Source organism: Amphibalanus amphitrite, unplaced genomic scaffold, assembly GCF_019059575.1.
Source record: "Amphibalanus amphitrite isolate SeventyFive unplaced genomic scaffold, NRLGWU_Aamphi_draft 000057F_arrow, whole genome shotgun sequence".
Classification (NCBI taxonomy): Eukaryota; Metazoa; Arthropoda; class Thecostraca; order Balanomorpha; family Balanidae; genus Amphibalanus; species Amphibalanus amphitrite.
This window is the reverse complement of record NW_024881553.1, coordinates 312622-326675: the sequence shown is the minus strand read 5'-3', so window position 1 is coordinate 326675 and position 14054 is coordinate 312622. Positions and strand designations below refer to the sequence as shown.

The following is a 14054-nucleotide window of genomic DNA, read 5'->3' as shown; positions in this document are numbered from 1 at the left end:
CGACTTGTCCAGACTTGCTGTGGAATGTCTTGCTATGGAAAAAGGAAATAGGGCATGTCCGGCCGCGAGGGAATCTCGAGAACAATCCTGTGTTCGTGTTCTTGCCCCTGTCGTTTCGAGCGAAAGTCTCCGTTGAGCATGGGGTCTGTTCATCCTGTCGCATAGGAAAGCTGGCGTAGTCGGCCGGCAATTCCTCGTCAATAAAAGCACGTCATTGTCCTGATAGCACTTTGTCCTCACTGCGTTTCGCAGGCCGTCCTGTCTGCTCCTGTCATCGGCCGTTGCGTCGAAGGCTGGCACCTTTGACAACTCCCTGCGCCCCTCACGTGACCCGACTGACGTTTGACGAGTCCGATGACGTGCGCGTCGTTAGCACCCTCTCCTGATGACGCACCAGTAGGTGGAATCATCGAGCCGTCACCGGACCGTCGGGGCCGACGGCGGTAGCGGCGGCGGCGGCGGGCGCCTGGCGTCTGTCCGTCGTCCGCGGCCGGCGGACGGCCTGATTGGTCCCGGATGGATCAGACTGGGTCTGGAGAGCGGAGCCGTCATCAGTTAATTCCTGCGGTGCTCAGGGAGCTGTTTGGAGAACTGCAAAATACATGGAGCTGGGTGCCAATGAGGTGTCGCTATGCCGAATGCGGCGCTTGGTCTTGCGAGGTCCTGCGTTTCAGCCGCGTTGCATTTGCACTACCTGCGTTTTCTTCATGTTGCATTACGCTGATGCCATACTTTCAAGCACAAAAATGGTTTTATTTTTTGTGTAGCCTCGACACATACGAGTTACTACATCTCGATGAGCCCAACCAGGATGATTTGATAACTCAGCTCTAATGGTAAGCAAATTGCGCTGTGCGGCTTGCTATTCCGCGGCAGCTGCCGGTCGGGCTTCTGGCACCTCCTCTTCCTCGGCCTTTGGTTCGCGCCGCTGTAGGTACCGCTCGGTGGTCCGGGCCAGGGGCTCGTCGGCGCCGTCCATCGCGCGGGCGTCATCGGGGCGCCGTCGAGCGTCATCGTCCGTCATCCGCCGTCACCGTCCGCCGCGGCCGGCGACGGTGGTTGTCGCCGTGCGCCGCACGTGGCGGCCGCGGCGCGCTGCCTATTTTTACGCTCGTCGGCGTGGTTGTTGGATGACGGTGCGTCGTCTGTGGACGGCCGGCCGGCCGGCGCGGCGCGGCGCGGCGCGCTGCTGGCGGCAGTGTGTGTCGGTGAGCGGCAGCGGTCACAGTCGGACTCTGCGCCGGGCGCAGCGCGCGCTCCCTGTGGAACAGTCCAGCCAGTTCGGTCCAGTAGGCGGCGCGATGGAGCGCGACCGGCGGCGTCGACGCGAGGACGAGCGCCGCTCTGCCGGCTCGTCGGTCTCGCTCTCCTCCTCCAGTATGGCCATCAAGCTGTGGAAGTGCTACCAGAGCCGCGTCACCTCAGGTGTGTGTCCGCGTCATAGTCATAGTGATAGTCAGTTTATTACAGTCCAGCCGTCGTACCGTCACCCGTCACCGTCGCACTTATCGTTCTTCAATTGAGTTTGTCCGGCGCTGATTGAACCGCATCATCCGAACACTATCAGTTGTCAAGAGAACGGTTACGTTTACGATCACGGTCAGTCGATTGTTGGCGTGTCATCTTGGTGGATTTTCGTGCATTGTACCTACCAGTAAAACGCCTTTTGGGCGAAGAACGAGCGAGCGAGATAGTGAGCTCTGAACGTGCGGAAGGGCGAGAGGGTACTTCCAACGGGCTTGTGCAAAGCACTCTTCTAACCGGTCGCTAGCGGTGTCCCAAATTTGAACGCAATCGGACCAGCCGTTCCTGAGATCTGGAAGCGGCATTCTGCACGTGCGCACGTGCAAACGGGGTCCAAAATGACTTTTGCACGGCACCCTACTAACCGGTCCCCAACCGTGTACCAAATTTGAGCGCAATCGGCCCAGCCGTTCTCGAGATCTGGAAACGCCCCCTGCACGTGCGCACGTGCAGTAGCACCCTAACTGCAACACATGGGAATGCATTGCCTGGTGGGTGCCTACCTGTATGCCAAGTTTCAGCGAAATCGCCCCAGTAATTACCGAGTTACTGAAATGGGAACAAATGTGGCACCTCTTATTGTTGTATTTTGCACGTGCAGTGGGGGTCACTCACATAGATGAAGAGTATCCGACCTTTGGTAGAAGAGATGCAGCTACCCTATAAAAATGACCGCAAGACAATCGCTCAAGCCGCTGCTGAGATATGGGCCTCTCAAAATCATTACTTTTGCAAAACTGCTTGAACACCCTTGACTTTTCACGTGGCACGTGCCACGGCGGTCACTGAGATGTATCAAAAGTAGTCAATTACGGGGTAGAAGGGATGGGGCTACCCAGCAAAAAAGACCGCAGGCCATTCGGTCCAGCGGTTGCTGAGATATAAGCCTCTCAAAAGCGTTACAGGCCGGGCCGGGCCGGGCCGGGCCGGGCCGCTCATACTGAGATTTTTCCGTTATATTGAAAAGACTTCGCTTCGCTCGCTGCGCTCGCTCGCTCGTAATAACAAGACTTGATAACTATTGAATCAGAGATTCTGTTTCTCACTCATTACACTTGTGACGGAAAATGGGGACCTTTCCAGCAGGCTTGGAAGTGTCATGAGTTATTTTTCTCATAACACTGTCAAGTCTAGTTATGTTATGAAGTGTTGTATTTCGGTGATGAGCGTAATTCTTTCGCACAATTCCAAAGACATTGTTTGTTTTGATTGTTTTTTTTTTCTTTGGCAAAACCACTTCCTGCCTATTGCTGTCAATGTCATGTTGGTGCTTTTTCTTTCTCTTTAGTAAACTTACAATTTTCTGGTACCTAATGGAAAAATAGTGTGGCATTTTTGCTTCAAAGATATTATGGTTTCGTGACCGAATAGAGTGACAGAAGCTTCAAATTGAATCCATACGCTGATTTCAACTAGCCGTTTCTAGAGGAGCTTCCAGCCATGGAGCTTCCGGGTGGCTACCTTTTGATCTGGGAAATCCTGTAGGTACAATCAGTAATCAGCATCATGTGTAGTGCATGGCACGGCACTTATCTTCCTTTGGTGGACTGTGTTAAGGTGTTGGTGGCACTATAATGCAAGTGACATGACCTCGTCTAAATATGAGCTAGGCGACAGATTGGGCTCCAAGCACATTTCAGTTCTGATTTATGTATCTTGTATCTATATATCTTGTTTTTAATCTTGTGACTCCGTCTTTTAGTGGGTCAAGTGCCTGTTGACGGTCTGTTGAATAAATACAAAATACAAAATACATGTAGATACAGTGCGTACCTTGCGCTGTTGCCAGCCAACCTAACCCATAAGCCACATCACATGGGGAATATTATATACCTACTGTGGAATCCGCTTAATAATTCCACCTTGGTGACACGGCGTTTTGGATTCATTAAGCGGTGACTTTATAAACCGGAGTCAGTGATGCTTCTATGAAAAAATCCGTGAACAGCTTAAGTGGCTACAATAAGCGGCTGGATTTAATATCCGAGGAATTATGAAACAGATTCTACTGTATATGTAAACATCACCAGTACCCAGCTTAGTAAATGGCAGGTTTCACCTTGCACTTTTCATGTCTATACTCGTTACTCGATATCCTGACCGTCAATGATCAGCTGATACAACCCTGAACTTGTTATATAGGTATATGTTGGCAACGAATTTTGCCCACGAACGAATTAATGAAGAATTTGTTCACTGAATCATGACCAATTTTATCATTACGGGCGTCCTTTTCTCGCCTCAAAATATGTAGTTCACTCATGGTTCGTTCATGTGTATCAATATCTCTCCTCCAGTTCGTCAGGACAGACTTTACGGACACTGGGTGAACGGGCACTATCCCTGTCTATGGTCAAACAGGATAGATCGCCGCATCTTTCCGTGCGCTTCGGCGGAACCCTGGCTCCGATGTTTGGCTTCACCGAGATTCCGTGATGTTTATTTATGAATCTCTCCAGCAAGTTAGTTTGATAATCAATCAGGTCAAAGCACTATGATGAAACCGAAAAATGCGAGATGTAGAGGTGTTACAAGATGTTCAGCATTCGTCGGAAATGTGTAACCCAAAACCGTCGAAAGGAAAATGAAACGTTTGGCCATTGTCATTGTTACTCGGCTAAACTATTAGATATCAGTCGGCTGAGTCATAAACTGGTCACAGACTGCGAACTGGATTTTATGAACGGGTTCGTTCGGGTTCCGTTATGCTCGTACTTTGTTAAACTCATGTTGCTGCCTGGGTATTGGCAGTGTGGTTAGACATTAACACCTCCGAGACATGCCCGACCCCGGTGACTCATTGAACGGCGAATCTTCCTGTCACTCGCCGCGCCGACAGCGGCTGTCAGATTGTAGAGTTCAACGTAGCCAATAGTGTCCAAATGTCACACCGGGACCGAACTGACCCAGTGCAGCGAGCTCACGAGCTGTGAGGAATCGATTGCAGAGATGTGCTGCTGATGAGGGTACGACCGGCAGTCGGGCGGAGCGGCGCTCGTTCCTTCCGTAGTGACCGTTCAGTGTTGCCCTTGTTCCGTCGGTGTTGCCCTGACCGTGTGGCTGAAAACCTCGGTTTTATTTGGTCAGAGTCTCTGTTCTCCTCAGTGCTGCCCGGCCCGCTTCACTCATCACCCTGGTTTTGCCCATCGCCGCACTAGTGCCCCCCAGTGCATTGCCCGGTCCTCGTGCTGGCTTCCTTGGCTCTCCTACCTGTGTGCCGCCGCCGACCTTGCCGCGCCGCCTCCGGCGGTCGTCGTTCGGAGGGCAGCGCCGACGGCCCCGGAGACCTGGACATGCTCCAGCCGCTGCCGCTGGACACGCCGCCGGCGACTGCGGCTCGTCTGTCTAATGACGTCAGTGCCACAGCGGAACAGCTGAGCGGGTCCGCACCGCTGCTACCGGGCCGACCCCCGGAGTCCGCGGCACGTCAGGTGCAGCACAGGGGCGGACGCAGAGCGTGGCTCCGGCGTGCGTCATTTGACGTCGTTGGGGTTGTTATGCCGAGTATTTATTGTTCAATTCCGAGGTGAGGTGTGTAGCTAGGCTCGGCTCTGACCCACCTGCCCAAAGGAGATGAATCAACAGCGTTTCGGTGTAGTCTTTGAGGGCGATGTTTGGAATGCGAGGAATTTCGATGTCATGATGATGGTCCAAAAATACACTAAAAGGTTCTATTTTCTACCCTGCGTTATCTGAAGTCTAAATGGTGAGGGAGTGGAATTTCCAGAGGCGATAGGTGAAGTCGGTATGCCGAGGACACGTCATTGTGTTTCTTGTCGGTCTTCGTCAGCGGCGGTACGCTGTAACCGCCACATCCGTGGTTTATGTGGCGGAATGATGGCATTTACGGCGAATATTCCGCCGGTCATAATCAGCCGAATCACGCTAATTAACTTCCACGCAGTACTTGAGCACGGCACGGGGTGAATGGCCGACATGAATGTTATTCGGTCGTATCGGCCCAGTAGCGCCTGGACAAATCAGTTACGCTAAGCTGTTCTCAGAAGAGTGGCGTCAAGTCTGAGAATTCTAGTGGGTAGTAAAGTCGTAGCTGCCTTTTCTCAAATCAAGCGTAGCGTCTCGCCCCTCCCCTCTGGACATTGTGCGTTCGAGCTTGCTATTGTTAGCGCGTGGTAACTCGAGGAGCACCGCCCTCAGGTATGACCAGATGAATGGAGCTCGTATAATTAACGAGCGACACCGGCAGTTGGCTCTGGCGCCGTCTCACGGCCGTCATTCATTTCGGCGCAGGTGGCGAGCCGAGGTGTTGCCCGATTTTACGATGTTGCCTGGCTGAGCTCGGAGCCAGCACCAGCTCTGACCTCAACTCAACGCCGGCCATCGTGGCGAAATGGTATAGCTGTTGACGTGTCAAGTATTTATTGGTTATTCTAGCTGATAGTTCAAGGTGGCCTTCGATCATATAAACATCGATGGTGAGGCAGCCCCACAAATAAACGCGGATAGTGAGGTAGTTGGGCGCCAGTGACGCACCTCTGTGTCGCAGCTCGCCAGCCGGGCACGCCGGGGCTCGCTCGACTGCTCGGACTCACTGGGGCGCGGCGAGCCCGTGTCACACGTGTCACACCTTTGTGGCACACGGATGTGACGCCCGACAAAAGCCGCGGTGACTCAGAGCGCCATCACTTTGTGGGCTAAGCCGGCCGGCCGGCGGTGGCGGCGTCCTGTCATGGTCGCTCGGTTTGCTCGGTGGTTGCTCGGTGGCTCGGCTGCTCGACTGCCCCTCTGGCGGTGGGCGGGTACGGGTCGTGGCCGCGCTGACCGCAGCGGTCGTGTGAAGCTCCCGCCGCTCTGTTCCCGGACCTCTGACCGTTCCCAGACCGGGCGGAGGAACCCGCCGGCGGTACGGGACCCGGGTGCCCTCAGCCGGTCGTCCTGGGCGGCTGGTCCGAGTCGGGTCCGCTCGGTGTATGCTGAGGTCCGGGGTGGGTCAGGGGCCAGCCCGCTGCACTGCGGCTAACCGGTCACGGATCGCGCCATAGGGGGCGGGTCGATACCGCGGTCTGCGGCCGACCAGCAACCTCCCCATGACTCAGCCGGCGGGTTCAATCCCTCCGACTGCCGCTGATCGGGTCACGGTGCGGCCGGCTCGATTGTTGACCTGTCGCCTCCCCTTCCTCCGGGCGGAGCGCCCCGCCCCGGCCCGCTTCAACATCCGGGAGGCGGCCGTTTTCGCTCGACACCGGCGTCGGCTGCTTGGGTTGGCCGCGGTGCCGCTCCGGAACGGGCCGGGATGGGACGGTCGCCAGGCGCGTCCGCTGCCGGTGGAGGTCGGATCACACGCGCGGCCCGTCACTCGGCACCCGACACCGCTCACTCGGCGCCCAACACCGCCTGTCAACCCGTCAGCGCGCTAAGGAAGAGAGCTGTAAAGAGCGACTGATCGATGGAATTGTTTGGACATCAGACGCTATGGCATTGTGACTTTTTGAAGACAGGGATGGTTGCTAGTCTTCGGTTTCACCTGTATCCCTGTCAATGAATTGCGAGTATTCTGAGCTTTTTTTAACTAATTGAGCGAACCTGTTGAAGCATAGACCTCTGTATACTCTGACCTCGGTATACAGAGGCCTATGGTTGAAAAGATATCAGCTTATAGCCAGGAAGTTTATGTGCATGAACCGAGCATATGATACGTTTGGATGGTAGGTTCTGACGTCTGTGGTCATGCTTAAATCAGCTGATGCGTGGTTCTGGTATGCAGCTCACTGCTCAGGCAACCCCTTTTCCTACAGACGTTTTTACTGCTCGACATGATCCTTGCACGAATAAGAGGTTAGTCATACCACTAGAGCTTTAGTTGTAGAATTGGTTGCGATTCCTTTTAACAATATGATAGTTAACCAAGCAAGTCGTTTCTGAACGAGCTCATAAAGGTTTTGCCCATAAGAGCCCTGATGCTGTGTCGACTCTATAGAATGAATTCAGCTGACCTGCAGGGTTTAACAGATGACCTGACGTTTCAAGAAGTGGCGCCTCTCTCCCCAGCTAACAGCCCACCATCGCACTGACGACCCCTTCCCTTCCACACTACGCCGATCCACCTCGTCACGTTTAGAGATGACGCCAGCAGTCGCACTGATCGCCCCCCTGCCTTGTGTCCGCAGGGGACCGACAGGATGACGACTTCGTGTTCGACGACATCTTTGAGATGCTGGACGCGGACCTGCAGCCGGTGAAGCCGGACCCCGACTGCCCCGACTCCAGGAGGGTGTTCGAGAACCACAAAAAGGTGAGCCACTGTATCCACTGTCCTGGGCAGGAGAGTCCTCGAGTCACTGAAGTCACTGTAGATGAGTGTGTCACTACGTGTGGCTGCGTAGTTGAGGCGGTAAGGGGTCCTCTGTGATTGGGAGCCTGACATTGTGTAGGGTCCTGTTATGTATACCGGCTTGTGGAGATTGGATGGATTGGAGGCCCTGTGTGACCTGCGAGTTGAGATTGTATGGGATTTGAGATTTGGATCGGGGAGGGAAGCTGGCATTGTATGAGGGTCTTCTGTGGCTGAGGACATTTTATAGAGGTATTTTTGGCTGGGAAGTTGAAATTGCTTGGCGGGTTATTGACTGTTTATGAATTGATGGATAGGCATGGTAACCGCTAAGGACCGTGGGTGAAGCCAAGTGGCGGACGTTCTGATCAGGAGTGGGTAGACGAGTAGCCGGAGCCAGTGGTCTCTCTGTCGGCAGCCGCGTGTAGGCGGGGTCAGTTTTGGCGGCGGGCCGGTGGAACTTGTAGTGGGTGTAGCTCAGGCGTCTGAGTCAGGCCGATGAGCTGAGCCGCTGAGCTGTCAGCGGATCTGTCCGTCAGAGAGTTTCAGTATTGAACTGGTGCTGACTGAACGGCGGGGCGCGGCGCCCGGGCGCAGTGACTCAGGCCTGGTGGGCCGCTCACTCCCAGGGGGCTTATGTAAGATTTACGCGTTTCAAAGTTACGTCACACACTGATTTGTATATTATTTGGTGTACTTGTGTCGTACATGTCTGAGTCCCGATTAGGTGATTTACAGTGCAGCTTTCTCCTAGCTTTCGTCACCCGTGGCGGTAATGTGTGCCGCTGACGTACCCTGCCGTCCTCAGTGTCAGATTTTCCGGGGCAAATCTGTCCAGCTATCCTGAATCAGGCGTACTGTGATATTTCTCAGGTGATATCACCCCAGCGTTAGTGTGACATGCTCACTGGTGTGTGACAAAGCTTAATGCTAGAAGGATTGGTAATTCATATGATATCCAGGAAAACGGCATTATATGCTGTAACATAAGCGGTGTTGCTCTATTTTGCTCAAGGTGACGCCGGTAATCTCTGTGTTGTGTGTGTTAATCTCCCCGTGTTGCTATGGTCGCCCGGGACGGTTCTCTGCTCGTTGGCGGCCCTCTGACCCGGTCTGTCGCTGTCGGCAGCTGGCCAAGGACTACCTGAAGCTGCAGACCGAGGTGACGCTGCTCAACACCAAGAAGAAGCAGCTGGAGGACCGGCTGCACCGGACGGCCACCGAGCGGCACAGTCGCGACACGCCCAAATACGTGTCCGACCTGGTCAAACTGCAGGAGGAGAACGTAAGGACGCCGTCGAACGCCTCGCTCGCCGCCCACCCTGCCCGTGCTGCCCCGCCCGCCACCTAAACTACCCGCACCGCCCCACCCGCTACCCACCCTGCCCCTGCTGCCCCACCCACCACCTAACCTACCCGCACCGCCCCACCCGCTACCCACCCTGCCCCTGCTGCCCCACCCACCACCTAACCTACCCGCACCGCCCCACCCGCTACCCACCCTGCCCGTGCTGCCCCACCCACCACCTAACCTACCCGCACCGCCCCACCCGCTACCCACCCTGCCCCTGCTGCCCCACCCACCACCTAACCTACCCGCACCGCCCCACCCGCTACCCACCCTGCCCGTGCTACCCCACCCACCACCTAACCTACCAGCACCGCCCCACCCGCTACCCACCCTGCCCGGTGCTGCCCCACCCACCACCTAACCTACCCGCACCGCCCCACCCGCTACTTACCCTGCCCGTGCTGCCCCACCCGCCGGGAGTGAATCAAACAGGAGCGGCCGCCGCGCTGGTGTGACGCTTGCCGATGAATGACACCATTGTTAATCATCGTCGGGTTTTCACTGCATGATGTGTTTGTGCTTAGCGTAATGCGGGGTTCGTGTTAAAGCCGCATTTGCACTGTGCACTCCATTAGTTAATTGACTCGAGGGGAAGGTAGGGGTGGATTAGGCTGGCTTGTGGTGACAGCTGGGATAATTACACGACTGTGAGTGCTAGTAACTGATCCAGTATTGCCCCTGGGGAGTGGTATATGTCACGCTTATTAATGACCTCAGGGGTCAGTTCACCCGAGTCACGAATGGACCGTGTCGCTGTTCCAACTCAGCCCCAATACCCCTGCTGCGTTGTTTCGCCTGCCGTCACACTTCTGTTGCGGATCCTGTCTGAACTGCTCCTCTGCCGGCCCTCAGGAGAACCTCCGCAAGCTGCACCGCAAACTGATGGCCGAGCGGGACCAGCTGACGCGACCGCGCTCCGACCAGCTCTCCGACGACTGGAGTGTTCTCTCTGGCTGACGGACGGCACTGCCCGGCTGATGGAGCGTGGTGTCCACCTGATGGGACGTCTGCCGGCGGCTACAGCCCAGCTGACGCCGGCTACACGGCATCGGCAAGGGCTGGAGCCCTCGTATTAGCCTCTACATACAGCCCAGCCTCCGAGCCTACAGCCCAGCTGATGGCAATTATGCCGCAGCCAACGGTGAAGATCACGCGATTGAAGTTGACGGTCCCACCAGACAGGGTCTGTTGCGGAAACGCCACCTGGTGGAACCGTTGGAGATATTTGGTGCTGCTACCTGGTACCCCTTCTGATCAGCTATCAACAGCGCCATCGACCATCCTGCCGGTCCAGTCTCTGGTGGTCTGGTGGTCCAGTGCTGGTCTCTAGTGGCTCTGCGGGTCCAGTGCGGGCCTCTGGTGATCCTGATCCTGCCGGCCCGGTGTTGCACAGGCCATCCCTGCCGCCTCAGCATCACTGCCCTCTGGTGGCTGGAAGGTCGCAGCTGAGGTGCGGACGCCTCTCGGGTAGCCAAGTCCTCCGCCCGAGTCAGTGGGTGCGGGACTGTGGGATGTGATTACCACAGCCAGTCACGGCCGTGCCCCGGCTGACCGCCGGCCGGTGACCTCCACTGAGGGTGACACTGCCGCCGGCCAGTGGCGGCGCTCGCTCCGCGGACAGACTGACATCTCCCCTCTGAGGGTGATGCTGCGTCAGCCGCCGGCCAGTGACGCCGCTCGCTTCGCGCACGGACAGACACGCTTGACCGGCGCGCTGTCCACCCGCTATGCTGGGTGAGACGCGCCCCTGCCGTGGCTTATACCGCGACACCGTCCGGCGGCCGTGCTGGTGCGGGGGCCGGCTGTGACCGCAGCTGGTCGGACGGCCCTCACCAGTGACCAGGGTCAGTGTTGTCGTGCTGGCTGAGGACTCACGGCTGTTTTACTGCAGTGACACGAGCCCGGGCCCGTCCTGGCCGACTGTCCTGTGGCCGGTTGGTGTGGCGGTCCCCGAGGGGCTCCGTGTTCCTGTCTGTGCCTGTCGCTGGGTTCTGGTGCCGATTCCGGACGCCGTGGCGCGACTGTATTAACACTGGTGCCGCGCTGGTGCCGCTGGTGCCGCTGCAGTGGTGTTGCTGTGGTGATTGGTCAGCGGTAGAGTCAGTGTGTGGTGTCACTAGCCTGTCTGGGTGTCAGAGTCCCCGGCCCTGTACTGTGAGGCTCGGTGTTTGACTGTGACCGTGCGACCTGTGTGGAGGGTGCGAGAGGCCTGTCGTCCCCGCCCCGGTGACGCCCATGAGCTATGCTCTGTGATATATATTGGATAATATTGGATGAATACAGTATGGTGTTTATTTGAAACATCTTTCGTCACGTGGCGCGGTTTGAACCATTAGTGTCGTGAGAATCGTAGCTGGTTTGTGAAGTATCTACACAACATTCGGGGAGAGCATAAAGCACCAAATCTAGACTGAAATATCTACCTCTATGGGGTGGCAAGACCCTTGGCGCCACCAGCGCTGTCGGGGCCCGCGGGGGCGCCCTCACCACGGGCCAGAGCGGCCTCAACACAGACTTTGGCTCCAACAGTCCTCACTGGGGCGCCCTCACCAGACCGCAGCACCCTAAACACACCGGGACACCACCAGTCCTGACCGGGGCGCCGCCAGCGCTATCTGGCGGTCCCGGCGACAACTAGCGTCTCACAGAGATCACCCGATAGCCCAAGGCCGGTCGGGGCGTGTGTGCGTCACGAGCTGTCGGCTTTCCTCCTTTCCAAGGCTGCTGCTGTTGGCACTGCGGCCGTCACCGGGCCGCGTATTCGCCAATTGTATTACACGAATCGGCCAACCAATAGCTTGCCTCCTGAGTGACGTCAGCATGGCGTCATACTTTCGGTCCTCGCCCTGGTGGCGTCTATTGAAGCTAGGTTTTAAGTTATTAACATTTAAGCTACATGGGGTACATTATCGCCGTGGCGAAGTGGTTAGAGTATCGGAATGGTGGCTTAGTAGGTGGTTCGAATCCACTCGGCGACTTCGATTTTCGTGTCATCTGTCATTGTGCGTTTTTTATACATTTGTAACGGCGTGCACCTAAGAAATCAGACGTAGGCATTCTTCTAATGAATATGTTGCATAAGATAGATATTTGCAGTCCAACCGATTGGTTCGGTTTCGGTATTTTCCAATGGTCTTTGTTTGTATTTGGTTTGGTAGCGGTGTTCTGATTTTCTGTGATTGACATCACTAATGCATAGTGCATACTATGCGAACGTAGCCAATGGAAAGACAAATGGTGCTGGGCGATGGCCATTCATTGATCAATATTTCTCACTGCCAATGGGTGATAGCACGCAGCATTGACAGGGGCGGCGCTGACCTTTTGAAAGTAGGTGGGCACTTGGCAAGGTAAAGTACCTAAAAGTAGCGAAACCTAAGATGAAAAGTAAAAATCGCACGCTGGTAAGCAGGCTATTAGATAGCTTTTCGTGTAAGAATCACCATGCACAAAAAAGTTCGGCATAGCTGTTAGCGTAATCACGGGACGAGATAATCAGTTTCCAGCCGTCAGAGCGTCATCTATAGGAGCTATGCCCTAACTATAACTTTTACATTTCAGCCGCCAGGGGGATACCTAAGTCCTCTTACTTGGAATCTAGTTAAAGTCAAAAGATTTATATTAGACGTTTATGAAGATAACTTGGGACTGGTTGTTAAGTTGCATGCTCACGGCGGGCTGTCATCAATTTATCTCTATACATGTCTTATCTGATCGATGAAATAATACAGGAATCCGTTGTCATTCGAGTGTGTTTCATAATAGCTCTTCCGACTTTGACGAATATCGACAGTGCCGTAACAAAATTGGTAGTTCAGGTATAGACTGCAACTGCAGTTCTTTTGCAACTTATTCCTTAATCAGATGAACACTTGTCAGAGATTTATTGGGCGTACGATATTGGCGTGCGAACGTAGGGGCCAAAAATGCGCGTCTACGACCGACTTCTTTTTAAGAGAAAAGAACCGCTGAAGCAAGAACCGATCCACCCACCTGTCGTCCATCACACCGAGACTCTAACCACTCGGCTACGACGACACATACATGTCTGATAGCCATATACAATGCAAAAATAGTCTCAACTCAAATCTAGCCTCAATGCCATGCATTGTCGCGGCGGATGGCTATGACGTCGCACTAGAGATGTCGCTAGTTGATGGGCCGATTCGTGTAATACAATTGGCGAATACGCCACCGGGCCGCCGTATCTATTCGGACGGGCAGGGTTGGAGGGAAAATCGGTGGTGCGTGCGGGGGACACTCCTCAGTCCTCGGTGCCGGGAGACATTAGTCACGAGGAAGGTGGCTCCTGAATGACAATGAACGTACCAAGGTGATCTGATTGTCAGTTTATCTAAGCGCTATATTTTAGACGTAACTTTGCATCTGGTGAATTTATGCCGTGTCCGAAATGGCTAGACCTAGAGGGTGTTTGTCCAGCCCAATGCTATATGAAGGGACTCTAGCCATTCTCCAATCGGGAAGATAGGTGGGTGCCAGTTACACGGCGATCGCTTTTACGCAGACTCGCCTCGAGAAAACTATTCATCACACCGCGCCGTGTAACTACTCGTGAATCAAGCACGGCTTTGTAAGCAGCGGCCGAGCCGTGTTTTCTACTCAGCCCCGGTCCATCATCACTTCCCCATGCTTCCCATCGCCGTCAGTCTCGCGCTGTTCCATCCTATCCATCCGCACCGACCTGAACCGCTCACCGTCCGGCGATACCGTCCACTGTGAGTGGCGCGGCGGGGGCGGGCGGTACTCACATACCGGCAGGAATCCCCGGCCCAGGTAAACAGCGTCCGAGCGGTCGCCGGGGGACGGGGATACGTAACCCCACCCCCACCACTGTCCCTTCCCCATTGTGTGCGGGGAATGCGATAA

At 55.3% G+C, this 14054-nt stretch overlaps 1 protein-coding gene across 1 annotated transcript in view; it reads left to right on the top strand.

Moving 5' to 3' along the window:
• LOC122378280 (mitogen-activated protein kinase kinase kinase 7-like) overlaps positions 1–11461 on the top strand; it is a 28487-nt gene extending 17026 nt beyond the window's left edge. Inside the window, exons 7-9 of the mRNA XM_043359151.1 lie at positions 7653–7777; positions 8946–9101; positions 10020–11461. Coding sequence (XP_043215086.1) covers positions 7653–7777; positions 8946–9101; positions 10020–10124 — 386 coding nt within the window. The 3' untranslated portion in view covers positions 10125–11461. The remainder of the gene's footprint in view (positions 1–7652; positions 7778–8945; positions 9102–10019) is intronic.
• The last annotated feature ends 2593 nt before the right edge of the window (positions 11462–14054 follow it).